Source organism: Monodon monoceros, unplaced genomic scaffold (genome assembly GCF_005190385.1).
Source record: "Monodon monoceros isolate NGI ecotype Baffin Bay Population unplaced genomic scaffold, NGI_Narwhal_1 Super_Scaffold_13, whole genome shotgun sequence".
Classification (NCBI taxonomy): domain Eukaryota; kingdom Metazoa; phylum Chordata; class Mammalia; order Artiodactyla; family Monodontidae; genus Monodon; species Monodon monoceros.
The window spans coordinates 81,615,816-81,642,680 of NW_021703769.1; the positions used below are offsets into that span (position 1 = coordinate 81,615,816).

At 42.4% G+C, this 26,865-nt stretch overlaps 1 protein-coding gene and 1 pseudogene across 2 annotated transcripts in view; one reads left to right on the top strand and one right to left on the bottom strand.

Moving 5' to 3' along the window:
- The window catches only part of RSPH10B (radial spoke head 10 homolog B), a 38,355-nt gene that overhangs the window by 3,675 nt on the left and 7,815 nt on the right, over nucleotides 1–26,865 (bottom strand). For both annotated transcript variants that reach the window (XM_029221584.1, XM_029221586.1), the window contains exons 4-17: nucleotides 26,265–26,438; nucleotides 24,574–24,659; nucleotides 23,734–23,854; nucleotides 16,830–17,006; nucleotides 15,515–15,674; nucleotides 15,168–15,289; nucleotides 14,367–14,556; nucleotides 12,894–13,008; nucleotides 11,853–11,932; nucleotides 11,604–11,752; nucleotides 5,449–5,556; nucleotides 4,338–4,481; nucleotides 2,817–2,942; nucleotides 1,322–1,421 (exon numbers count right to left, since the gene is read on the bottom strand). In XM_029221584.1, coding sequence (XP_029077417.1) covers nucleotides 1,322–1,421; nucleotides 2,817–2,942; nucleotides 4,338–4,481; nucleotides 5,449–5,556; nucleotides 11,604–11,752; nucleotides 11,853–11,932; nucleotides 12,894–13,008; nucleotides 14,367–14,556; nucleotides 15,168–15,289; nucleotides 15,515–15,674; nucleotides 16,830–17,006; nucleotides 23,734–23,854; nucleotides 24,574–24,659; nucleotides 26,265–26,438 — 1,852 coding nt within the window. The remainder of the gene's footprint in view (nucleotides 1–1,321; nucleotides 1,422–2,816; nucleotides 2,943–4,337; nucleotides 4,482–5,448; nucleotides 5,557–11,603; nucleotides 11,753–11,852; nucleotides 11,933–12,893; nucleotides 13,009–14,366; nucleotides 14,557–15,167; nucleotides 15,290–15,514; nucleotides 15,675–16,829; nucleotides 17,007–23,733; nucleotides 23,855–24,573; nucleotides 24,660–26,264; nucleotides 26,439–26,865) is intronic.
- On the top strand, nucleotides 20,087–21,377 carry LOC114893877 (annotated as a pseudogene).

A 26,865-nucleotide genomic window follows, 5' to 3' on the forward strand; every position in this document is an offset into this window, starting at 1 on the left:
CTTTGTGACCATCTAGAGGGGTGGGATAGGGAGGGTGGGAGGGAGATGCAAGAGGGAGGAGATACGGGGATATATGTATAGCTTTGTTAGAAAGCAGAAACTAACACACCATTGCAAAGCAATTATACTCCAATAAAGATGTTTGAAAAAAAAAAAACAATGAGAGGGAATTCCCTGGAGGTCCAGAGGTTAGGACTTTGCGCTCTCAGTGCTGAGGGCCCAGGTTCCATCCCTGGTTAGGGAACTAAAATCCCACAAGCCACGAGACAAAGCCAAAAAAAAAAAAAAAAAAACACACCAACTCACACCTGCTAGAATGGCTTGCTTCAAAAAGAAGAGAGTTGCTGTCAAGAATGTGGGAAAACAGGACCTTTGTACGGTTTTGGTGGGATTGTAAATTGGTACAACCAGTATGGAAAACAGTATGCGTTTCCTCAAAAAATAAAAAAAGAACTACCCTATGATCCAGCAATTCCTCTTCTGGGAATATATCCAAAGGAAATGAAGACACTATGTCGAAGAGATAGCTGCACCATCACATTCACAGTGGCACCATTTACAACAGCCAAGACAGGAGACGGCCTAAGTGTCCCTCAACAGATGAATGGATAAAGAAGAGGTATATATACACAGTGGAATAGTACTCAGCCATACAGAGGAGGAGAGCCTGCCATTTACAACACCATGGATGGACCTTGAGGGCATTACGCTAAGCGAAGTAAGTCAGAGACATACAAATACTGTATGATCTCACTTATAAGTAGAATCTATTTTTTAAAAATACAAACATATAAAAAGAGATCAGATATGTGGTTACCAGAGGAGGGAGATGGGGGACACTGGAGGAAGGTGGTCAAAGGTGCAAACTTCCAGTTACAAGGTACATAAGTACCAGGGATGTAACGTACAGCACGATGACTGTAGCTAACACTGCTGAATGGTGTATGTGGAAGTTGTTAAGAGAACAAACCCTAAGTGTTCCCATCACAAGAAGAACCGTTTTTGTGTGTATTTATGAGATGACAGATGTTCACTAAACGTATTGTAGCCGTCGTGTCACAATATATGTAAGTCAAGTCATCATGTTGTACACCTTAAACTTACCCAGCACTGTATGTCAATTATATCTCAATAAAACTGGGGAAAGAAAAGGGTTAGATCAATGCCTTGAAAGGGAATTCTGTCAAGCCAGGGGGCAGAGTTGGGAGCAGCTGTCCCAGCCTAATTATATTTTAAAAGATGGTTGTACATTTTTATAAATGTTAAATCATTTATAAGCAACAGTTTGCTAATACCAAAGTTCTATTATTAAAATACTCACCATTTTGAGATAAAAGAAAGGTTCGCTCCTTTCCTGGAGATTTAAAGTTCATTTTGGAAGTTTCTCCATCACTTAGAGACTTCTTGATCTTGGGCTTTTTCTTTTAAAAAAAAAAAAAAAAAAGAAAAACCACAAAGCAAAATATAACTTCTGCATCATTATGGACTAAAACTAGTTTTCTACATTATAAATAATTAGAAAAGTATTAATGAGGCCATTATCTTTATGCTAATTTGACTATTTCTAATCTGCCTAAAATTTGACTTTTTAACCTGTATATTCGTCCTGTTAAGGAAATGAGTAACAGAGCTATTGTATCTGCTGGAAGGCTTCCCCCAGGAAACCAAAGACTAGAAAATACTCCCTGGGCCTGTTGGGAAAGTATTAATCCATCTCTTAGTGGCTTTAATTGCTATATATATATATGTATATATATATGTAACCATATATCAATACATGCTGTTTACGCCTACATTTTTATCTCCAGTAGATCTCACCCCTGAACTCCAGACTTTGTCTCCAGCTGCCACTTGCTGTCACCACGTGGATGTCTCATCGGGCACCTTAAGTCTGACATGCCCAAACCCAACCCTTTAATTTCACCCCCAAAACTCATCTCCCCCTCAAACCCCAGTCCTCCCCTTCATGATAAATGGCAGCTCTGTTCTTCCAGTCGTTCAGGCCAAAAAAAACCTTAGAATCATCTTTGCCTTCTCTTTCCCTCTCAAACTCCACAGCCTTCAAAATACATGCAGATAATTCCAAGAGCTTCCTTACAGGTTTGTCAACAGCAAAGCCATCGTGAGCCTACTGACCCCCCTTGCCCAGGGCCCCCTCCCGGCCGGGCACTGCCTCACTCAGTGCATCTTCTGGGCCACGCCGACGTGGCTACACCTGCTGCTACACCCCTTCCAACACCCCAGAGGTGCTCCCGCCTCAAGGCCCCCGCACAGGACAGTCTCCCCGCAGCTGCGCTCAAGTGTGGCTTCATCCGAAGACCTTCCCTTCCCACCCAACCCTGTCTCTCAGTCTCCACCGCCTGCCTCGCTTTCCACCGCATCACTGATCCCTCCCAAGTGTAAAGAAGTATAGCACTGCGGTAATGGGTGTAAATCCTGGAGTCGAACTGCCTGCGTGCAAACCCCCAGCTCCACTGCTTACCAGTTCTGTGACAGTGGGCAAGTTACTCGACCTCTCTGTGCCTCAGTTCCCCCTTGGAGCCGATGAAGCACCTACAGGTCGTCTGGGCATTAAATGAGCGGACCCCTGGGAAGTGCGTAGCACCTGGTAAGCACCCCGAGGGTGTTCACTCTTCCTGTTCTTCACGTGTCACCACGTCCCTCTCTCCCCCGGAATGTGATGCCCACGAGAGGACGGGCTTTCTGTTCCCGCCAGAACCCTGGCACCAGAAGAGCCCTCACCACATAGCAGGTGCACAGCAGCAGTAGATACCATGGCCGCGGCACTGTTTTCATGGGTAGCTGTGAATACAAACCTCTGATTGCCTTATCTTGCTCATGTCAAGCAAGATTCCTAACTTGCTTGAAGACGAGTTAGTGCTGCCGTCCTGCACCTCAGATTCCTGGCTTCTTAGAGCACTTGGACTCCTGTTCTGGGTGTTCTGATCAACGACAAACACATAAGAGGATTTCTGGTTTCCGTGGAGACACACGTGTACGTGATTTTAACGTGGTATAATTGATTTACAATGACCTGCACATAACGCGCACTATGACGGTGAGTTTCGATGTGTCTACACCTGTGAAGCCATCACCTCAGAGAGTGGACGTATCCATCACCCCAGGTTTCCTGTGGCCCAGGAAGCCCTCTTCCCTCATCCTCGGGCAACTACTTACCTGTTTTCTGTCACTACAGACCACTTGGCATTTCTAGAATTTTACATCATTGGAATCACAGCGGTATGTATCCTTTTCTGTCTGGCTTCTTTCACCCAGCATAATTAATGCACCCATGCTGTTGGCATGTGTTATGAGTTATTTCACTGCTGGCTCATTCCCCGTTGTATGGTTATAATAGGACTTGTTTATCTTGATGGATGTGCGGTGCCAGATTGGAAACCAGACGTGAACTTGATCGGATGGTTTCTGAGGCTGTCCCCGAGGCCAGCGTGTCCGTGTGTGGTTACTGGAGTCCATGTGCTGCCATCCACGCAGGCATGGATGAGTTTAAGGTGGACATGACCCAGCCCCAGCCTGTGGCCAGGCTCTCGGATGACCTGGAGGGGGCGTATCTGCTGATCGGGTGGACTGGGTGCTACTGAAGTTGAACCTGCACGAGGGTCCAAGGCACATCCTGGGACTCGTGGTCAGAGGTGCTCCTTAGATGACCAACAAACAGTGAGAGGTCTCCCTGAGTGAGCAGCTCTGGCGAATTTCCTAGCTGGGGTTTCCGCTGGCCCCCAACACTCTCCCTTGTGGCTCCGAATGAAGGACTCAACAATCAGAAACCCTTCCAGCCCACTACCCTGAAACCCCCGCTCCATCTGACCCAGCGGCTAGATCTTTCGGTCAACGGCCCATGCTGTCCCTGCTCCCCCAAGGCTTTGGCGTGAAGCCCAGTGTCCAGCCCCATGAGCAGGTCCTGTCCTCTGGGACGCGCCCAGCATCCTGCACACGCTCAGGAGCTGTTCCTTGGCATCTGTGCTCTGTGACGAGCGATCCACTCTTGTAAACACTAGGTCATGGGATGAAACGTTTCATAAAAATCACCTCAGATGCCGTAGGCCTCGTGGTCCAGCCAGGGGAGCCCCACACCCCTGAAGGTGTCAGTAGGCCCTCTGACACTCATTACGTATCTCCACTATCATAGGTCATGACCAGAAAATACATTTTCCCTAATGTAGAAAAAAGACAATACACTCAGAATGTGAAAAGAAGTCTTAAATAAGTTATTTCCTGAAGGGTTACAAAAGCCCAAGATAGTCTTGATGATGGTTTAACCATTCCAGAATAAAACCCATTCCTTACTCTGTAAATTCTAAGATATTATTTGTTACCTGATTTATCATTGTATAAGTGCTTCCAGCTTTGTTTCCAGACGAGTCATCATTTGGAAAATTTAAATAGAATTTAGTCGATTGGTTAGTAACAGAGATGAGTGCGAAGCTTAACAGAGCTTCAAAGAATTCCAGGAAAACCAGCTGAAATAGAACAAAATATAAAGGGTCTTATTCATCCTGACACACCTCGAGGTGGACCAGCAGTTCTTCTGGGTGTTTGTTCTCCAGAAAGTACCACCTTGTTCAACACTCAGGCATCATGGGCGCACACCAGTTTGCAATAAAAACTACAGCATTTAAAAGATCTGTGAGGATGTATATTCTCTCCTTAGCTTGTAAGTCATTTTTCTATTTGCCGGAAACATTTTATTTTATATTAGCTAATTGAGGACAGTCACTTTCAGAAGTATTTCTTTTTTTCTTGGACAACTAGAGAAGTGACACCTGTTAAGAGTTGGTGCTGAATGGCTAAGCCCTCTGGAGATGCTGGGATAGGGTGAACATATTTTGTACATAAGGAGGATATGAATGGGGAGGGGCGTTGCAAAGGGAAGACTGTTAGGTTTGAACTGTGCCTCCCAAAAAAGAGTTGGAGTCCTGTCCCCCAGTATGCTCAGATTTACAGATAATCGAGCTAAAGTGAGGCCGTTAGGGTGGGCCCTAGTTCAATGTGGCGGCTGTCCTTACAAGAAGAGGGAAATTTGGACCCACAGACAGAAACATAGAAGACAATGTGAAGAGACATGGGGAGCAGACAACCTCTACAAGCCAAGGAGAGAGGCCTGAAGCAGATCCTTCCCCACAGCCCTCAGAAGGATCCGATTCCAGCAACACCTTGATTTCTGACTGTCAGCCTTCAGGCAAGGTATGTGTTATATAAGCCAAAAACAGTTGGTGGGGGCGGAGGTTAGCAAGTACAAATGTCCTGAGGTAGGGGTGTGGTGGGCGTATTCAGGGAACAGCTAAGCGGCACGTGTGACACAGTGTCAGACGTGGACCCAGAGAGGTGGCCGTGCTGGCACCATTGGTGCCAATCCAATCTCGGTGTCCAAGGTAGAGCAAACAGCCTGAGTTGGATCTGTACCGTTCGTGACACCTGTTTACAAACCTCAAGTTTAAAGTTGCTGTCAATTCCATCATGCATGAAAGGATTATCCTCTGCTATGACCTCCATAAATTTGCTTGCTGTTAATTCTTTATTTATCATTTTAAATCTCTGTAAAAGAAACAACCAATCAAATCATAATGGCCAATAATTACAAACAGCTATATATTTTTAAAGTTAGTTTATACCAATACAGCACTTTAAGGAGATGGTCTAGAAATAAGTATCTTAAAAACTGGTAATTTTGAAAAGCATTCTGGATTAACATTGGTATTTACCTCTCTACTCCTTCCCTAATCCCTCTAAGACAACAGTAAAGATTTTTTTTAGAGGCATAAACATAGGACAGAGAACGGGAGAGTGGATGACCCAGATGTGAGATATCAACACAGCTCTACTGGTGGGAAAGCGCTGGACTGATGGGCTTAGCAGAACAAGGAGCTGAGAGCTCAGGGAGGCAAGAGGCAAGTCGAGTCCAGTTGGAACTCAGGAAGGAGTCAGCTCTGAAAGCCGTGCTACAGGTAAGGCTGAACACAGGAAGACTCCCAGAAAGTCTAGGTGAAGACCCTTTCCGCATCTAGACTGAAAACAGAAGGTTGACTCGCTGGAGATACTGAACCACAGTGCATTTGGCTCCCCTAAAGTCACAGTCCTGCTGAAAACAAGAATTAGGGGAAAGTGCACGTTGGTAGGGCCCTCCCTTCACACTGACCCTTCCCTCCACTCTGTTCTAAGAACTATGAAAACCAGGTTCATATCTCCTAGGCAGGAGTTAGGAGAAATCCTCCCCTGGAAAATCGAACATCCAAAAGAAAAGCTCTGTCAACCACAGGCTGGTGGCGGGTCTTCCCTGGCAGTCCAGTGGTTAAGACTCCACACTTCCAATACAAGGGGTTTGGGTTCGCTCCCTGGTCAGGGAACTAAGATCCCACATGCCACGCGCCACAGCCAAAAAGACAAAAGACAAAACTGTGGGCTGGGAAGGAGAAAGGGGAGAGGTGGGGCAGTTTCCTGGCTTGGTTACTCCACAGTGAAACCTAATCTTTGACAAGTGCCGCTCATCCACATGAACTTCCAATCAGCCTTTATTTATTTTATTTTATTTATTTTTTTATTTTTGGCTGTGTTGGGTCTTTGTTGCTATGCTTGGGCTTTTCTCTGGCTGCAGCGAGCAGGGGCTACTCTTTGTTGCGGTGCGCGGGCCTCTCATTGTGGTGGCTTCTCTTGTTGCGGAGCATGGGCTCTAGGCACGTGGGCTTCAGTAGTTGTGGCACATAGGCTCAGTAGTTGTGGTTCACGGGCTCTAGAGCGCAGGCTCAGTAGTTGTGGCACACGAGCTTAGTTTGCTCCACGGCATGTGGGATCTTCCCGGACCAGGGTTTGAACCCGTGTCCCCTGCATTGGCAGGTGGATTCTTAACCACTGTGCCACCAGGGAAGTCCCCAGTCAGCCTTAGAGTGTCACAGTCCTATCTATGAGTGGACAGCCAAGTTTCACCACACATGCTATGGGGAAAGCCTTAATATAAAAGCCAGAGAACAAAACCAACAGAGGTGGGGAAGGGAGATCTGGACTTGGAAGGAACAGAGGCAATGTAAAAAGCCGAGAAAAAAAAAATTCCATTTAGCTCCCCCACCCCCAATTCATTTCTTCAGTGGAATAAGAGAGATTGCATCCATGTTTTAAAAACAAAATGCTTAAAAAGGTCAAAGGATTAGAAATTTAATAGCAGAAACTCAAATAGAAGGGGAAAGATAATGCAGGAAATCTCTCCTAAAGGAGAACGAAAAATAACAAAGATACGGATGGTCAGAGAGAAAAGACTAAAATAAAATTAAATTGGTCCAGGAGGTTTGACACCCATGTTCCACAAAAAGGATGGAGAAAATGGAAGGCAGGAAATCTGAACAAGTAATTCCAGAGCATTTTGCAGGACTGAGGGGCACAGGTTTCCAATGTTAAAGCTCACGAAATAAACGTAAAAAGACAAATACCAAAGCTGCATCACTGTGAAATTTCGGAACAAGGATAAAAGTAGATTGTAGAACATTTCAGCGAGGAAAAGAAATTATATCAAAATGATCGAGAAGCAACAGTAATCAAGACAGTGTGGTACTGGTAAGAGGATAAACATACAGATAAATGAAATACAATTGAGAATCCAGAAATAAAGCCATACATCTATGGCCAACTGATTTTTGACTAGAATGCCAAGACCAGTCAATAGAGGGAAAAACAGTCTTCTCAACAAATGGTGCTGGGACAGCTGGGGATCCACACACACAAGAATTGTGGGACCCCCTACCTCAGACCATATACTGTAGAAAAATTAATTCAAAATGACCTAAAAGTGAGAGAGAAAACTCAGAAGACAACATAGAGGTTAGTCTTCATGATCTTGGATTGACAATGGATTTTTTTTTTTTACATCTTTATTGGAGTATAATTGCTTTACAATGGTGTGTGACAGTGGATTCTTAGACTTAACACCAAAGGCACAAGTGAGAAAAGAAAAAAAATAGATAATTGGACTTCATCAGAAACCAGCAAAAACAGAAGATTTTAAATAAGAGTCTCATAACATAACATACTCAAATGTTCAGGTTTCAGTGGGAAATCACTGACTCATGGTGCCAATAGCCAGGAAGATACCAAACTGAAGGAACAAAGAATCAACATATGCCAACACCAAGATGACAGAGGACACAATTAAGTGACAAAGATTTTAATTAAAATGCTTAAATGAGCCATTACAAACAGGCTTGAAATAAATGGGGGAAAAAAGAAAGTCTCAGCAAATGAATGGAAGAAATGAAGCACTAAATGGAAGTTTTAGAACCAAAAACTATAATAATTAAATTAAAAGCTCAATAGATGGGCTCAACAGCATAAAGAAAGGGATAGGAGAAAGAATCAGTGAACCTGAAAATGGAATAATAGAAATTATCCAACCTGAACAACAGAGAGAAAATAGACTGAAAAAAAAAAAAACAGACTCAGGGACCCATGGGCCTATAATAAAAGATCTAACATTCATGTTATCAGAGTCACAGAAGGAAAGGAGAAAGAAAGGTGGGCTGAAAAAGTACATGAATAAATAAGGGCTGAAAACTTCTTAAACTTGGTAGAAACACAAACCTACAGATCTAAGAATTTGAGTGAATCCCACATAAGATAAACCCAAAGAAATTCACATCAAGACACAAGTCAAACTTCTGAAAACTAAAGACGAAGACAAAAGTCTTGAAAGTGACAGTGAAACGACACCTTCCTATCATGGAAAAAGTTCACATGATGGCAGATTTCTCATCAGAAAGCACAGGAGCCAGAAGGAAGTGGCACACCATTTTCCAAGTGCCGAAAGAGGACTTTCAACTCAGAATCCTCTTGCCAGAGAAAATGTCCTTCAGGACTGAAGGGGAATCAAGACATTCTCGGATGAAGGCAAACTAAGAATTGGTTGCTAGCAGACCTACCTGAAAAGGATGGCTGGAGAAAATTCTCTAAAGAGAAAGGAAAGGATAAGGAATCCAGGAACTTCAGGAAGGAAGAATAAATATTGTAAGCAAAAATATGGATCGGTACAATATACTTTCCTTTTCCTCTTGAGTTTTATAAATTATATTTGGCAGTTAAAGCAAAAATTATAATACTATGATGTGGTTCTAAAGGTAGGCAGAGGAAATATCAATTATAAATGGTAGGGGGTAAAAAGATGTAAAGGGAAGTAAGGGTTTCTGTACTTCACTTGAATTGGTCAAATGATGACACCATTCTAATATATTTATAGATAGATACTCAAAACAACACTATTAGATCAATCAAAATGAAATTCTAAAAAATGTTTAAGTAACCTACGGGAAGGCAGGAAAAAGAAAAAAACAGAACAAACAAAAATCAAAAAATTAAATGGCAAACTTACACCTAACAAACCAATTATATTAAACGTACATGCTCTAAATACACCAACTGAAAGACAGATACTGGCAAATACTGCTGGTGGGACTATAAGATGATCCAGCCACTCTGAAAAATAGTTTGGCAGTCTTTAAAAAAAAATGAGACAAATACTCACCATATAACTCAATAATTACCGCCTGGGGCATTTATCCCATAGAAACCAAAACCTGTCCACAGTGGTTCATACTATATTTATTCTACAGCCACAAACTATAAACAACCCAAATGTCCACTGATAGATGGATGCATAGACAAATCACCACGGTATATCCATCGAATGGAATGCTATTCAGCAGGAACAAAGAACGAACTATTTATACACGCAACAACGTGGATGAATCTCAAGATGACTATGCTGAAAGAAGCTACACAAAGAGAAAATAGAGAAAAGAGATACAGAGGATACAGTATTATACACTATTTTAGCTAGAGTCCCAGAGTGGAAAAACGGTTCTGCAGCAATGATTAAACAAGTGATAGGGGAAATTTCTACACAACTGATGGACAGCGTTAATCCATGGAGCCAAGGTAGCAGGCAGCAAGTTGGAGAGATTCTTACTGGCCAAATGTGGGACAATTTGACCATGGGGGATCGAGGGAAGACTGCAGTGGATTGAAACACATCAAATATGTGTAAGCCCAGGAGTTATAATGACGTTTTCAAAAGCTCATTAGTCACTGTTGAAGAACTGCCAGGATATCAACTCATTCTGAAAATGAATACAGGGAAAAATTGAGCACTTATCCTTCCTTTCCTGTGTATTTCAGAGTCATCAAATAGCGGATGAGGTAAAGTTCTTCTTTATATCGGATTCACAGCTAAGAAATGCAGATGGAATGATAGACAATTACTATTGTGGGACCCTTAAGGAAATAACAGATGTCAGCAATGACTGTCAGGGCTACTCGAACCACTAGTGAAAGGTTTATGGGGAACGTTGAAATGGAAGGATTCTGCTGACACCATATGACCCACTGGTTGATCTCAGCATCACTAAAAGGGAGCATCCCTGACGTGACACAACAGGAATTAGCCAGAAGCACCTGCAGCTTCGTCAGGAAACAAACAAAACCTGAGGGACTTCCCTGGTGGTGCAGTGGTTAAGAATCCACCTGCCAATGCAGGGGACACAGGTTTGAGCCCTGGTCCGGGAAGATCCCATGTGCCGCGGAGCAACTAAGCCCGTGCGCCACAACGACTGAGCCCACGTGCCTAGAGCCTGTGCTCCACAAGAGAAGCCACCACAATGAGAAGCCCGTGCACCACCACGAAGAGTAGCCCCCACTCGCCACAACTAGAGAAAGCCTGCGTGCAGCAGTGAAGACACAACACAGCCAAAAATAATAATAAAAATTTAAAAGATTTAAAAAAAAAAAAACAAAACCTGAATCTAATCAAGCTTCTAATTCTAGTGACCACTTTGATGGAAATAAAGGGGAAAAGGAACAGCTGTCATCAACTCTGAGGATGCAGTCAATCAAAACTGAAGTCTGACCAGTCAGTCTACAGGGACAAATGGCCTCATTTCATCAATAGTAAGGGACCACGGAGAAGAGGGAAAGTGAATAAACAGCTGTATAATATTCCATCCCAAAAAACCACGTACTTCAAAAAAATCATTTCCCATCAATACTAGTTTTTCGTATATATGACATTTAAATTTGTAAAACCAGTTTTTTGTATACATGTGACACTTAATTTTTTTTAAATCACTCTATCCCCTATTAGTAGTCAATCCTTTTAGTTTTATCTTTTATCTGCCCACAAGTATAAATTTAAAATATCATGAAAGAAAAACTACCAAGAATATGAGAATATTGTATAAATTAGATATTCTATTTTCCAAACTAATAATTTTCTTAAATCACTTTTTTGATGAACAGTAGTTTTTTTTAAGTGACATCCATCCCCCACCTTCCTTTAAATGGAAAGGTCTGCATCAGTAAAGATGCTGGAGGCCCCGCCGACCATACCCCTCCCCCCTGGCTGGGAAGCCCATTGGGCACAAGCTCCTTCTGTTTCTCTTCCTTCCACTATCACAGGCCATTAGAGTTACTCTCCTCTGCTGATGGCTACGGAAATTTCTCTCAGACCTTCACCTTGTTCCTTGCACATCACAGCTAGAATATTTTGCCTTTCTTAAATTAAAATCAAAGTACCTATAAATATAAAGCCAGTATCAGCTATGAGTGGTTACCTTCAACATCCAGAGGAAGTGTCTCATGTCCATTGTGAGCTCATGCGGAGGGGCTGCATTTGGTCTGCAGTAAACAGTGTAGATCTCCCAGCACTTATCCACGTAATTCATTGAATAGAGTGTCCGGTGGGCCTCGCAGAATAAATTGCCTGAAGATGTAATGGAAAAAATGAACATTCAAAAGATGATTACGAAACTCTATTTTGGAAAATATTATGGTAAATATAATCCTATTGGTTTTCCATTTACCTTTTACACGGCAGGCATTTGGGCGAATGTTCTCATTCATCAGTTTTGTAAAACACAAAAAGAGTGATGGGCTTCTGTCTCTGTGATTAAGAAGATACCATAATCACTGCTCCTTCCAGGAGGTGGAACTTAATTCCCCTCCCCTTGAGTATGCGGTGGCCTTAGTAACTGGCTTCTAACAAGTAGAGTACAGCAAGGGGAAAATAGTAAGTGCAGTAGAGAAACCTGGCTGACAGCACTTAACCACGTGATCAAGGTTAACATCCCCAGTAATGAGACAGATCGACGTCATTTACCTGATAGGATGGTATTCTTCCCCCAAACTCATAACCTCAGTGTGATGATGAAAAAAATCAGAAAACTGAAATTGAGGGGCATTTTACAAAATAACTGACCAATATTCTTCCGAAGTGTCATGGTCATAAAAGACAAACTATCACAGCTGTAGGGGACTAAGGAGATGTGATAAATACAAGGTGGGATCCTGGATTCGGTCTTGAAACAGAAAAGGGAAAAAACTCAGGAAGTCCTTAAAAAATCTGTAATTTAGTTAATGGTGTTGTAGCAATGTTAATTCCTTAATTTTGATAAGTGTACCATGGTTCTGTAAGATGTAATAATTAGGGGAAGCTGGATGAAGGGGATATAGGAATTCTCTGTGTTACGAGAATTGTGTTGGCGACACTCTGTAAATCAACAATTATTTCAAAATAGTTTTTTTTTTTTAAAGATACAATATCAATTTTGCCCTGAGAAAGATAGGAAATTCTGGTCTAAGGAAGAGCTGGTGGTGACTATTTCTGAATAAAAACTTGAGGGCTATGTGCAGAATTGAAACATGACCCACGTCGGGAGGGTTTACAAAATTTAATCCTGTTTCTAGCGGTTTTGTGGTTAATATTTGTGGAAAACTTTTGTTTCTGATCCTTCATTTCAAGAGTGTGAAAAATAATAATATCGAAGAAAAAGGAACAATATCATAACAATCCTAACGGTGAGCTCAGCCCTCATCCTATCATGGGGTCCAGAAGGAGTACTTACTGGTATTCTTTGTGATGGATGTGGTAAGCCAACTGCAGGAGGTAATTCAAAAATGTTCTCAAAAGTATTGTTGTAAATGGAGAATGAATTTCTTCAACTGGTATGTCCTTATTGGCTAAAACAAGAAAATTGGGGAGGATGCCTGGTGGTCTCTAGAACGTTCTATCTTATTTGCTCCTGGGACACAACTCAAAGAACTGAACACAATGGAGTACATTTTTTTCCTAGAGACTACCCTGAACAGCATATAAGCATCCACCTAAAAATTAAGGTCCACACGAAAGAGCTCCATCTGGTCACTTTACAAGAAAATTACAAGATACCTTGTCCTGGTGTTTTTCAAAGTGGTCTGAGCCACAGTCTGATTAACGCTGCTAATTCTAAGTGGGTTTGAAGTGTGTTTCAGACACTGAAATTTGAAGTAAATAGGCATTAGTTCTAACATCAAGAAGGTGATCTGAGGCCTTCGAGCCTGCCTGCCTGCCACAATTCAGCTGAAAGGAATAAAGCCTTCAAAGTTGTTAATTTTACTGCAGGGACTTTTCAACTTGAAGTCAAGCCCAAGCCCAAGATTATCTAAAGCCTTTTCTTTCTTTTCTTTTTTTTTTTTAAATTTATTTATTTATTTTTGGCTGCATTGGGTCTTCGTTGCTGCGCGCGGGCTTTCTCTAGTTGCGGTGCGCAGGCTTCTTATTGCGGTGGCTTCTCTTGTTGCAGAGCACGGGCTCCAGGCGTGCGGGCTTCAGTGGTTGTGGCGCACGGGCTCAGTAGTTGTGGCTCGCGGGCTCTAGAGCACAGGCTCAGTAGTTGTGGCGCACGGGCTTAGTTGCTCCGCGGCACGTGGGATCTTCCCGGACCAGAGCTCGAACCCGTGTCCCCTGCATTGGCAGGCAAATTCTTAACCTCTGTGCCACCAGGGAAGCCCTCTAAAGCCTTTTCTAGGCTATTCCAAGCCCTCCCTGATCCTCTCTGCTTGTGACCTGACAACTGGGCGGTTTGGGGGCTTTTTTTTTTTTGAGAGGGGGCGGATTGTTGTTGTTTTCTCAGGGATAGGCAGGCTTCTCTGTAAAGGGCTAGATGGTAAACATTTTAGGCTCTGTGGGCCAGCCTCTGTCACAGCCACTCAGCTCTGCTGGTGCAGGGCAAAGAACCCACGGACAAGATGACAACAAATGAGCATGGCTGTGTTCCAATAAAACTTTATTTATAGGAACACGCAGTTGGGCTGGATTTGGCCCACGGGCCGACTTTGCTGCCCCTGCTAGAGATGGTCTTTGACTGTTGCTGTTATTTCATGAGATCCTCTCCTCAGTCACGTTTTAAGCACCCTGGGAACACGACCATGTGTTGCTTTCTGGAACACCTCTCCCCACATCTGCCTTCCTCACTCCCTTAACATTTCCTAACTGGTGTCAGGGTGCTGTGATGTTATACTGCTCTTTAAACCAGATGCGAAGGATCTGGAATACTCACCACTTAGTACCCTGTCCATATCGGCGAGGGTTATTTTATGATGATGGAATTTGCAGTCTTTTAGAAACCTCCAGAAGTGAAGCTTTGTCATCAGAAAGGTGTTATCCAGAGAGTGATCACATCCTAGGCTGCTGTAGAAGCTATAGATTCTTCTTAGTTCTGTAATATTTCTTAAGACAGCATATTCTACCTGAAAAGGGAAAGCCATACGTATCTTCATCTTACCTGATAAGAACAAAGGTAAAAGAAAACCTGTTTTCTAAATTAAACGAGGTAACACATGCAATAGCATTTACCTCTTACCACTGTAAGAGCTCAATAAATGTTATATTCTCCCCACCCATCCCCAGGTCAGTAACGTGCAATTTCTGAGTAAGAGTAGAAAGACATGCTGTTATCTGGGCAGTGGAATTACTTTCATGCTGCTCTGTCCAATCCTATCCTGTTTCATCCTATCTCAATGACAGCGATAAAATTCTCTTGTCTACAGATCGATATCCCTCATGGACCCAGACACAAAAATCTTCAACAAAACATTAGCAAACCAGGGAATTCCCTGGCGGTCCAGTGGTTAGGACTCCACACTTCCACTGCCGGGGGCCTGGGTTTGATCCCTAGTCGGGAAACTGAGATGTCACAAGCCACACAGCATGGCCAAAAATAATAATTAAAAATTTTTTTTTAAATAAAGGACATTCAATACATGACAGCAGTCATCAACTGCATCTTCCCAGGACTGTGGAGAGTCTGCTAATGTTTTAGCCTAAAATATAAATTTATAACAATACAGAAGGTTCTTACCTGCTTCTTTTCTTCTGATTGGTCTCTCTCCGGGTACATTTTCAGCAATAAACTGAGATCCAGCTCGATGCTCGAGCCTAACATGGAATTACTTTCACTGCCATCAAGCTTTCTGATGGTTTCTAGCAGATGAGGACAAATATACAGGATAAATGTGAAAAACAACGTTAAAATATTTCAGTGTCATCTCAAAATGACTTTCTGCAGAAGCGTGACACAAGAGTATTCAAAAACCTATAAGAAAGCAGTTGCTCGCAGGAAACTTGTGTTTTCTGAAATATTAGGTGTATTTTTGATGCAATGTTACACATTAATTTGCCTTTAGCTGACAGGTGGACGCTCCCTACCGGCACTGATGGAGGATCTGCAATACTGGTTCCTGAGGGCAGATTCTGGAGTCGTGTCCAGGTAGCTGATCAGTTCACCTTCAAGATTTGGAAACTCTGCTATGTGGTCATTGGAAAATGGGCCATCATACACACACCCATTCTTAAAAGTTAATCGGCCCTGCAGAGAGAAAAGTAACTTTTTGCAGCTTAGGAAAACTGTTTTTAGAAAACCATTGGTAGGGACTTCCTTGGTGGTCCAGTGGTTAAGAATCCCCCTTCCAATGCAGGGGACGTGGGTTCGATCCCTGGTCGGGGAACTAAGATCCCACATGCTGTGGGGCAACTAAGCCCGAGCGCTCCAGAGCCTGCGTGCCACAACTAGCGAGCCCGTGTGTCCCAACTACTGAGCCTGCGTGCCCTGGAGCCCGCGTGCCACAACGAGGACCCAGTGCAGCCAAATAAATAAATAAATATTTTTAAAAAAATTATAGAAAAAGGAAACCATGGGTAAACGTACATCAATATCTTTTTCAAGGGTTTGGAGGCTTCTGTTTGCTTGTTAAGATCTGCACTTAGTCCACATACAGTCAGGCTCCTGGAGTCTCTTGGCACCACGTAGATCCTCTCTCCTCTCCCCGATCCCCCTTCTCTCCCCTCACTGTATCTGCCCCACAACCTCTCCCCAACTTTAAGCACCCCTAGGTCACAGAATGTGGCTTATTAAATATGCTGATGACAGCAGAGGTGCCTATCACAGAATGGGGACTCTCTTGGTATTTATCACACCCAGGCCAGTGGTTGGTCTGACTCAAAGGTGGGCAAATGACCCCCAGTTCAGCTCAGTGAAGCTAAAGATGTTTGTGGAAAACTTCTCCAAAAAGAGTTTCTTCTCTCCTTCTACTTGGTGGGGTATGTAGACGTGAAGCCTGGAACCACAGCAGCCATCTTGCAGTCATAAGGGAGGGCAGCATAACTGTGAAGCTGACATGGTAGGAGACATGGATGGATGGAGGAGAAACCCCGACGTCATGGAGCTGCTGAATCAAACCAACACTGAAACCCACATTATTCTTTATCATTTATGGAAGATTAAGCTAGATTTTCTGTTACTTGCAACCAAAACCACCCTAACATACACACACACACCAGACTAATTAAATAACCTCTAAATACAAAGGAAATTGATATGTTAGAAGTTATTTTAAAAGTTATGTAGTCATCTTAACAAAACGGTAAGTTATCCTATGCAAAATGGACAATGCATTTTACTAGGCAGAGAATGACATGCTTTTACACAATCTTTAAACTGTAATCTTCACAGGTCTGTACTCACCATGCCATGTTTTTTATTGGCAACCCATTCTCCCTCATACATGGCTCCACTGGCATAGTAGAACTTTCCATGGCCATGACGGTATCCATTCACAAACTCTCCTACATATTCATTTCTCAAAGGATACTGGGAGTAGGGGATTCTCTTTAGAAACCATGTGTGTGTGCCAAAACCATTCTGAAAAGAAAGCAAATTTCCATGAGAAATGCTCAAAATGTTTCCTCTTTTTGCCCAAATCCATTAAAAATTAGGTATGAATCAAATACAGGGACTCATTTGAAGGGGCAAGGAGCATGCGTGATGGAGTCTCACAAACTTGGGTTCAGCCTCAGCTCAGTTATTTACAAACCAGCCCTTTGACATAAGGCTAATTAGTTCTGCCCTCTGGGTCTCATCTATAAAGGGAAATAACACCTACCACAGGTTGGATGTAATAATTGAAAACAGTGTATATAAAGTGCCTGGCTTAATATTATTTTAAATTTTAATTATTTTTAACATACAGATTGATAAAAATATTCCCTCCTCAATCCCACATTCCAGAGGTAACTACTAGTTGGGTTTGAAATTCATCTCTGTTTTTCCCAGGCACATACAATCATACTTAATCAACATATTACATACATATATAAAGACATACACAATTTTTCAACAATGGAATGTTTCTATACATACACCATTCTTTTTTTTTTTTTTAACCCTATCTGACTTTATTCATTGTTATACAAGCTTACACAGCTTGGATATATATACCATTCTGTAAATTCTGGGTATATACTGAAGAGAAATGAAAGCAGGGAATCGAACAAACAATGTGTACACTCATGTTCATAGCAACATTTGCAACAGCCGAAAGGTGGAAGCAACCCAAGTGTCTGTTGAGGAATGAATAAACAAAATGTGGTCCATCCATACAACGGAATATGATTCAGCCTTAAAAAGGAAGGAAATTCTGACACATGCTTACAGCATGGATGAACCTTGAAGACAGTACGCTAAGTGAAATAGGCTATTCACGAAAGGACAAATACTATATGATTTTACTTAGATGAGGTGTCTAGAAGAGTCACATTCACAGAGACAGACAGTAGAATGGTGGGTGCCAGGGGCTGGGGGGAGGGGGAAGTGGGGAGTTATTGTTTAATAGGTACAGAGTCTCAGTTTTGCAAGGTGAAAAGAATTCTGTGGATGGATGGCGGTGACGGGTGAACACAGTGTGAATGTACTTAACACTGAACTATATACACTTAAAAATGGTTAAGATGGTAAGTTATATGTATATTTTACCACCATTAAAATTAAAAAGAAGAAAACAAAGTTGGAGTGGCCATACTCGTATCAGAAAAAGTAGAGCTCAGAGAAATAAAAATCACCAGGGTTCAAGAATGACATTATAAAATTATAAAAAGGGTCAACTCACCAGGAACACATAACAATCCTAAATGTGTATACACATAACAACAAACTGTCAAAATATACGAAGCAAAAACTGATAGATCTGAAAGGAGAAACAGACAAATCCACAACTACACTTGAATACTTAAACACGCTTCTCTCAGAAATGGATAGAAAAAGTTGACAGAAAATGAGTAATGATATAGAAGATCTGAACAACACTATCAACCAACTTGATCTAACTGACATCTATAGAAAACTCCACTCAACAAAGTCAGGAATACACATAACGGTTCACCAAGATAGACCAAAATAAACCTCAACATACTGAAAAGAAATGCAATTATAGACAGTATGTTCTCTGACCACAGTGGAATTAAACACACAAAAAACAACAGAGACGTATCTGAGAAAATACCCAAATATCTGAAAATTAAACAACGTACTTCAAAATAATTTATAGGCCAAAGAGGAAGTCATGGGGAAATTAGAAAATATTTTGAACTGAACAAAACTTAAAAAACATGATATATCAAAATAAGTGGGATACAGATAAAGCAGTGCTAAGAGGAAAAATTTTAGTATTAAATGTTTATATTAGGAAAAAAGAAATGTCTCAAATCAATAAAGCATCCATACAACTCTAGGAAAAGAGCAAATTAAACCCAAAGCATGCAGAAGGGAGGTAATAACAAGAATAGATTTCAGTTATTTTGAAAAACATCAAAGAAAACAAAACTAAAACTGGCTCTTTGATCATTTTAATGAAATTGATACATCTCTAGCAAGACTGATGAGAGAGAAAGCACAAATTACTAATATTAGAAGAAAGAGGGACCATCACTATAGATCCTATATATATTAAAAGAATAAGGTAATGTTATAAACAACCTTGTGCCAATAACATTAACAATTTCTATGAAGCAAGCAAACTCCTTCAGTATAATACAAACTTCCACAGCTTAAGAATAGATAACCTGAATAGCACATTATTTACTAAAGAAATTGATTTTATAGTTAATATGTAGTTAATTTAATCATCCCACAGACAACTCCAGGCCCAGAAGGCTTCACTGGCATATTCAACTATATGGCTAAGGAAGAGATAATGCCAATGCTACAAACTTCCAAAAAATTGAAGAGAACACTTCCCAATTCATTTGATGAAGCTGACATTACCCTGATTACTATAAGCGGACAAGATGTTATAAGGAAATAATACTATAGATCAATATTCCTCATGAACATGGACACAAAAATTCTCAACAAAATATCAGGAAATTAAACCCAGCAAGATATAAAAAGGATAATATCATCATGACCAAGTTGGGTTTGTCCCAGGAATGCAAGATTGGCTCAACATTTGAAAATCAATTAATCTAACTCAACCAATCAATAGACCAGAGAAGAAAAACCACATGATCATCGGACTGGAGGCAGAAAAAGCACTAGACAAAATTCAACATCTATTCATGATGAAAACTGTTAAGCAAATTAATTAAAAAGTGCTTCCTCGGGGCTTCCCTGGTGGCGCAGTGGTTGAGAATCTGCCTGCCAATGCAGGGGACATGGGTTCGAGCCCTGGTCCGGGAAGATCCCACATGCCACGGAGCAACTGGGCCCGTGAGCTACAGCTACTGAGCCTGCGCGTCTGGAGCCTGTGCTCCACAACAAGAGACGCCGCGATAGTGAGAGGCCTGCGCACCGGGATGAAGAGTGGCCCCCGCTTGCCACAACTAGAGAAAGCCCTCTCACAGAAACGAAGACCCAACACAGCCAAAAAATAAATTAATTAATTAAAAGAAAAAAAGTGCTTCCTCAACCTGATAAAGGGTAGCTACAAAAAACCTACAGCTAACATCATGCTTGATGAGAGACTGAATTCTTTCACACTAAGATCAGGAACAATGTGAGGATGTCCACTCCCTCCACTCCTAGTCAATATCACAAAATATCCTGGAGGTCTTAGCCAGTGCAATAAAGCAAGGGAAAAAAATGGCATACAGATTAGAAAGAAACATGAAGTTGACTGTATTTGCAGGCATGGTTATCTAGATTAAAAAGTCCTAAAGAGTCTACAAAAAAGCGACTAGAACTATTATGTGAGTTTAGCAAGGTCCCCGATTAGTAAGTTAATATATAAGATGTCATCAGAAAATCCTAGCTATATAAACTATATAAAATTAACCGTAGAAAGCGTTCCTTTCCTGTGCAGGAAATACATAGCTATTTATTTATTTATTTATTTATTTATTTTTGGCTGTGCTGAGTCTTCATTGCTGTGCGCAGGCTTTCTCTAGTTGCGGTGAGCAGGGGCTACTCTTCCTTGTGGTGCGCAGGCTTCTCATTGCGGTGGCTTCTCTTGTTGCAGAGCACAGCTCTAGGCACGCGGGCTTCAGTAGTTGTGGCTCGCAGGCTCTGTAGTTGTGGCACACGGGTTTAGTTGCTCCGCGGCATGTGGGATCTTCCTGGACCAGGGCTCGAACCTGTGTCCCCTGCATTAGCAGGTGGATTCCTAACCACTGCGCCACCAGGGAAGCCCAATACATAGCTTGTAAAATGTAAATAGTGTGTGTGCTTCCTGACTGTCCTTTGTGGTTTGTGAGAAGTGCTGATTGCAATATGTCTTCAGGAAATGCCAAAATTGGGCCCCATGCCCCCCACTTCGTGTGTTCTTCTTTTACCCTCTTGACTTCACCTTTGTGTGCCCCACGGAGATCACTGCTTTCAGTGATAGGGCAGAAGAGTTTTAAGAAACTCAAATGCCAAGTGACTGGTGCTTCTGTGGATTCTCACTTCTGTCTCCTGTCATGGATCATCACACCCAAGAAACAAGGAGGACTGGGACCCAGGAACATTCCCTTGATATCAGACCCCAAGCGCACCATTGCTCAGGACTATGGGGTCTTAAAGGCCAATGAAGGCATCTCATTCAGGGGTCTTTTTATTATTGATGATAAAGGTATCCTTCGACAGATCACCATAAACGACCTTCCTGTTGGCCGTTCTGTGGAGGAGACACTGAGACTAGTTCAGGTCTTCCAGTTTACTGATAAACATGGGGAAGTGTGCACAGCTGGCTGGAAGCCTGGCAGTGATACCATCGAGCCTGATGTGCAGAAGAGCAAAGAATATTTCTCTAAGCAGAAGTGAGCGCCGGGCCATTTTAGGGCCAGGCTGCAGTAGGTGGCCATGAGAACAAAACCTCTTTTGTACTACTGTCATGCTTAAAACACAAGACTTTACACTCAGCCCAGATGTGGTGTGGGACAGGACAGGCCCTTCCTGCAGGGCTTGGGGAGGCCAGCCTTTCTTCCTCTGGAGGGAACGGCCTGAGCTATATTATGGGGCAGGCAAACTGATGTGTATAGTAGTAGGATATCACTTTTGGTCTTTTGTAGCTTTATTAAACTTGAGCTGAGACCTTTTTGATTCTTCATTTTAGGTGGACATTAGCCTTTGAGTGTAAGAGGAATTTACTTTTTGCTTTCCCTCTTTAGGGGAAAATGAGGTGTGAGAGTGCCTCAGAATCAGGAAATTATATTGAGGGGAAATGCAAGTAGATACAGGGAATGGACCTTGAAGCAAGGTGTTTCATTTCACCGTATCTGGAGAAGAGCAAGGCCTACTACAGTACTGGCCAAGGCACTGCAATTTACGCTATAGGCTGGGTTGCAAGTTAAGAGCCCAGTGAGATTACTGGCATTTACTTTTACAGTACTGGGAGGGCTGTATGAAAACCTGAAGCTTGGCCTCTTCTGAGAAATGCCTGGTACTGGTTCTGTAAAAAGATCAGAGTTAAGAGGCTTCAGTGCCTTTGGAACTAAAAGGGGGAGGGGGAGACAAACACAGCGCTGGTGTTCATAGGGGAGGCTGTCTGTGTCAAAAGCACGGTGCTGAGCACCTCTTGGCTTCCCTGGGTCTCTATCCTTGATTTAAGGGTAGTTCTTATCCTCATATCATGTCCTGAGGGAGGGTTGTCAGTGGGGCAAAGGTGGATTCCTCCTGGGCTCTTGAGGCTAGGGCAGATTCAGGACTGAGAATCCTTCTGTATATCATGTGGTGCCCTTCTAGACACCTTCCAGACACAGCTACCCCAGCCTACCTACCCCTCCAGTATTCAGACAAGCCAGAACTATGAGCGGTGGTATGGGATTCCCGGGGCCTTCAATAATAGCTTATTATATGCCGGGCACTATTTCGTATTTATTCAGTCTCCATAAGAACCCTCTGAGGCAGGCACCGTTATTTAGGGGACAGTTGCTTCTTAAGCCCTGTCACAAGTAGCATCTTGAAGCACTGCAGAGAAATGGGAACAGGTAATAATCCCAGATTCCAAGGCAGCTGGCAAGTCTGGATCTGCTTTGGTCTTTTGACCAAACTTCAAATTTGAGCCGCCTTGTTATCTTCATTTAAGATCTCTACTATAATTCTTTATCAAAAATGATCACCTTGTACCCAGTAAAATCTTGTCCAGCCAAATAAGTCCAAAAAAATAAATAAATAAAATGTAAATAATAGTCTCAGTCCTCCCAAGAGTCATGTGACTTATAAATTTGCCAATGGAAGAACCTCGCTTGTGTGTGAGACCTCTAGAGAAAACTAAATACTAATAAAACAGCACTTAAAAAAAAAAAAAGGTCAATTTAGCCATAAAAATGAATGAAATAATGCCATTTGCAGCAACATGGATAGATCTGGAGATTATCATACTAAGTGAAGTAAGTCAGAAAGAGAAAGACACCCTATGATATCACTTGTATGTGGAATCTAAAATACGACACAAGTGAACGTATCTACAAAACAAAAACAGACTCACAGACATAGAGAACAGACTTACGGTTGCCAAGGGGGAGGGGAGGGCGGAGAGGGATGGATGGGGAGTTTGGGATGAGCAGATGCGAACTATTATATACAGAATGGATAAACAACCAGATCCTACTGTAAGGCACGGGGAACTATATTCAATATCCTGTGAGAAACCATATGGAAAAGAATATGAAAAAGAACATATATACATGTATAACTGCATCACTTTGCTGTAGAGCAGAAATTAACACAACAGTGTAAATCAAGTATATGTCAACAAAATATATATTTTTTAAAAAGGCTGATTTAGGGCTTCCCTGGTGGCGCAGTGGTTGAGAGTCCACCTGCCGATGCAGGGGACACGGGTTCATGCCCCGGTCCGGGAAGATCCCACATGCCGCGGAGCGGCTGGGCCCGTGAGCCATGGCCGCTGAGCCTGTGCGTCCGGAGCCTGTGCTCCGCGGCGGGAGAGGCCACAACAGTGAGAGGCCCGTGTACCAAAAAAAATAAAATAAAAATAAAAATAATAAAAAGGCTGATTTAGACAAGTAATCATAATGTGAGTTTGTGAGTTTCTAAATTTAACACAGCTTGAATTTCAGATTACTGTGCAATACCCTACACCAAATAATTCCTGGGCTGAGGATCAGCAGAGCCCCCACCTCTGGGTGTATTCCGCTCAAACCAGCTAGCACAGTACCTGGGCCCCCTGCTCCCACTGACCCGTGTACTCTTCGTTAGTTGTCAGCCACCTCATCCTGCCTTCCCCATGCCGCACATTGTTCTCCCACTGACCTTCATATATATTTCCAGATTTGTAACTAGGACAAACAAAAATTAAAAACAATCAGTTATCTCATGTACAACATTTACCTTTAAGACTTTCTTAAACTTTCTCCCTAAATACCTCTGAAGAAATCCAATCCTTGTGCCCATACAATCTTCCCTGTATTTAAATTCAATGAATAGGCATGTGTTCCATAAAAACAATCATCTGGGGGGGGGGGGGGGGGGGGGGTGGTGGACAGAATAAACCACTTTGTAAAAACTTCTGATTACTTAATAAGGTGACAGTGGGTAAGATTAGTGTTTTTAATCTTTTTAAGTAACTCCCTATAGTATTATGATTGGTTAATATTTTGCCCCCAAGTATTTCAATCCTTAAAATATTTGGCTCCATCAGCTCGATCTAAACTCAAGTCGATATGTCAGTGTCCCTCAGAAAATATGAAACTCACAATGGAGACCCATGATTAATACAGAAAACAAAGGGAGGCAGTTTCTATGTATAATAAAGTGAAACAGTATGATTAGCCATCATATTTAATGTGGTGTGTTTCTAAATTTTCCGAAGAATACTTCATCCCTGTTGAGATTATATTGGGGTTAATTTAAATATTCTACCCTGCTTATGTAGAAAACGTGTTCTCTGTAAGTTCTGCACCTTATCTTTAAATAGCCTATGTGAAAGTTACTTGGGCCCAAGAACGCTTTTCGCCAACACCCCAAACATGGGGGGGGGGGCGCCGTGGATACCTACCACCTTATCCCCCAGCCCTTTCTGACGTTGTTCACCCAGTCTCCCTCGTACCAAGAGGTGCCCTCTTGATTGTAATAAATGGAGCCCTAGAACAAAGAATATCATTTTTTGAATAAAATCATCAAGCCTTGTAAAACAAATGCTTTTTTAAAGGTAAAGATTAAAATGTATGATTTTAAGGAGTCTAAATGATGCAGAAAATGTCATCCTTAGGTAAGACATATAACCCGTGTTATGCTTCTGGTTTGTGATTAAGAATACTGTAAAGTGCCCACCAAGTGAGAATGAGATCACAAATCAGTTACCCCTGAATAGCAAAGTGTCACATACGGGATGAAACGACTACATCCATTACCCTCAGTATATTCAGTAATTATTTGTCAAATAAGTACCTAAAGAAATCCTACTTTGTTGTCTCCTAAAGTGAAGAGTAGTACCTTCCTTATAACTGAAGCTCACTCTCTTTTATTTACCAAAACCAGTTTGTTTTATCCATTTTGACATCTTACTTTACGGCCTCCGAGCATAAGTGAACACAGCATAATTTCTCTTTGATGATTCCTTTAAGGGAGTGGGAGTAGCCACTGTGCAAAGCATTTGGATCTACGCTAAATGGCCTGAAATTGCTTGTTTATTCACTGGTTTATTTCTGTGTGTGTGTGATTTTTCCATCTTCTTCCTCATTCTCACGCTAACTTGTTCCTTCTTGCAGCCATCCTGGTGCCTCCATCTAGAAGTCACCATCCCCAACTCCCCCAAATATCTGAACTGACCTGCTTTGAGCTAAAAAACAAAAAAAACAGAATGCAGAACACAAGGGAACAGTCTAAATCTGAGTAAGGTGATAATTATGAAGATAGACTTTCTTTTTCTTTTGACATTTTCTAAAAACAGTGCTACAGTATTTTATCATCCTATATAAAAGTGAGACAATAGTACCAAAAACAGCAACCTCGCTTCAAAGTACCTATAACCTACATTGCTGGTGAGAGTGTAAACTGGTTTAGCCACCACGGAAAACAGTTTGGTGGCCCTTCAAAATGCTAAACATCAAGTTACCGTAGGACCCAGCAATTCCACCCCTAGGTATATACCCAAAAGAACTAAAAACAAGTACTCAAATAAGCTTTTGCCCTCACAGTCATAGCAGCACTATTCACAGTAGCCAAAAGATGGAAACAGCCCACATGTCCATCACTGGATGGATGGATAAACAAAATGTGGTCCATCCATACAGTGGAATATTACCCAGCTGTAGAAAAGGAATGAACTACCTACAACACGGATGAACCTCAAAAACATGATACTCAGTGAAAGAAGCCAGACACAAAAGGTCACATATTGTCTGATTCCATTTATACAAAATATTCACAATAGGTAAACCCATAGAGTGAGAAAGCCTGGGTGGTTGCCCAGGGCTGGGGAGGTGGGGAGTAACTGCCTAATGGGTATGGGGTTTTATTTGGGGATGATGAGAATGTCTGGGGACTAGAAAGAGGTGCTGGTGGCACCATACTCTGAATGTACTAAATGCCACTGAATTGTTCACTGTAAAATGGTTAATTTCACGTGATGTGAATTTCACATCATAAAAAAAAAAGTGAATATACCCTTCACAGCCCCCCCACCTCCTGCTCTCTGCGTTTGCACATCCCATTCATAGCCGGGGGTCGCGCGGCTGCCTCACCCACCTTGCCGTGTCTCTTGCCGTGGCACCAGTGGCCGATGTAGGACACGGGCTGCGTGCTGGACTTGAACATGCCGAATCCGTGTCTTATGCCGTTGACCACTTCTCCTTCGTAGGTGCTGCCATCCGGCCATGTGTAGACGCCATGGTTCATGGGGATGTTTTTCACAAAGTCCCCCTAGGGCAAAATGGTCATCAGCGTGGCAGAAAGAAGGCAGTGGAGAGACCCCTCGTCTTGTGGGCTGCTGGAGACGCGGACACCACGCCGGTCTCTCCTCCCTTGGAAGCGGCTGAATACCCCCCCAGCTCCCACCCCCCTCCTCCCGTCTCTACACATCCCATCCTCCCACACCTGGTCCCTCCACCGGACAGAAGCCCAGGCGGAATGAGCTATCGGGAAAGCTGTGTGCAGACTAAGCTCGAAGAAGCCAGCAGGTGACGTGGTACAGCGGTGGCTTCCAAGCCTGGCCTTGAGAATTCTGGATTCTGCAACCCGCCTCGGAGGCGGCTAATCCACTGGGGTCCAGTGTCACCCCCAGGAGATGATGATTGGCCAGGCTCAGGGATCACTGGTGGAAACCCTAATATACTGCAGACACACCAGC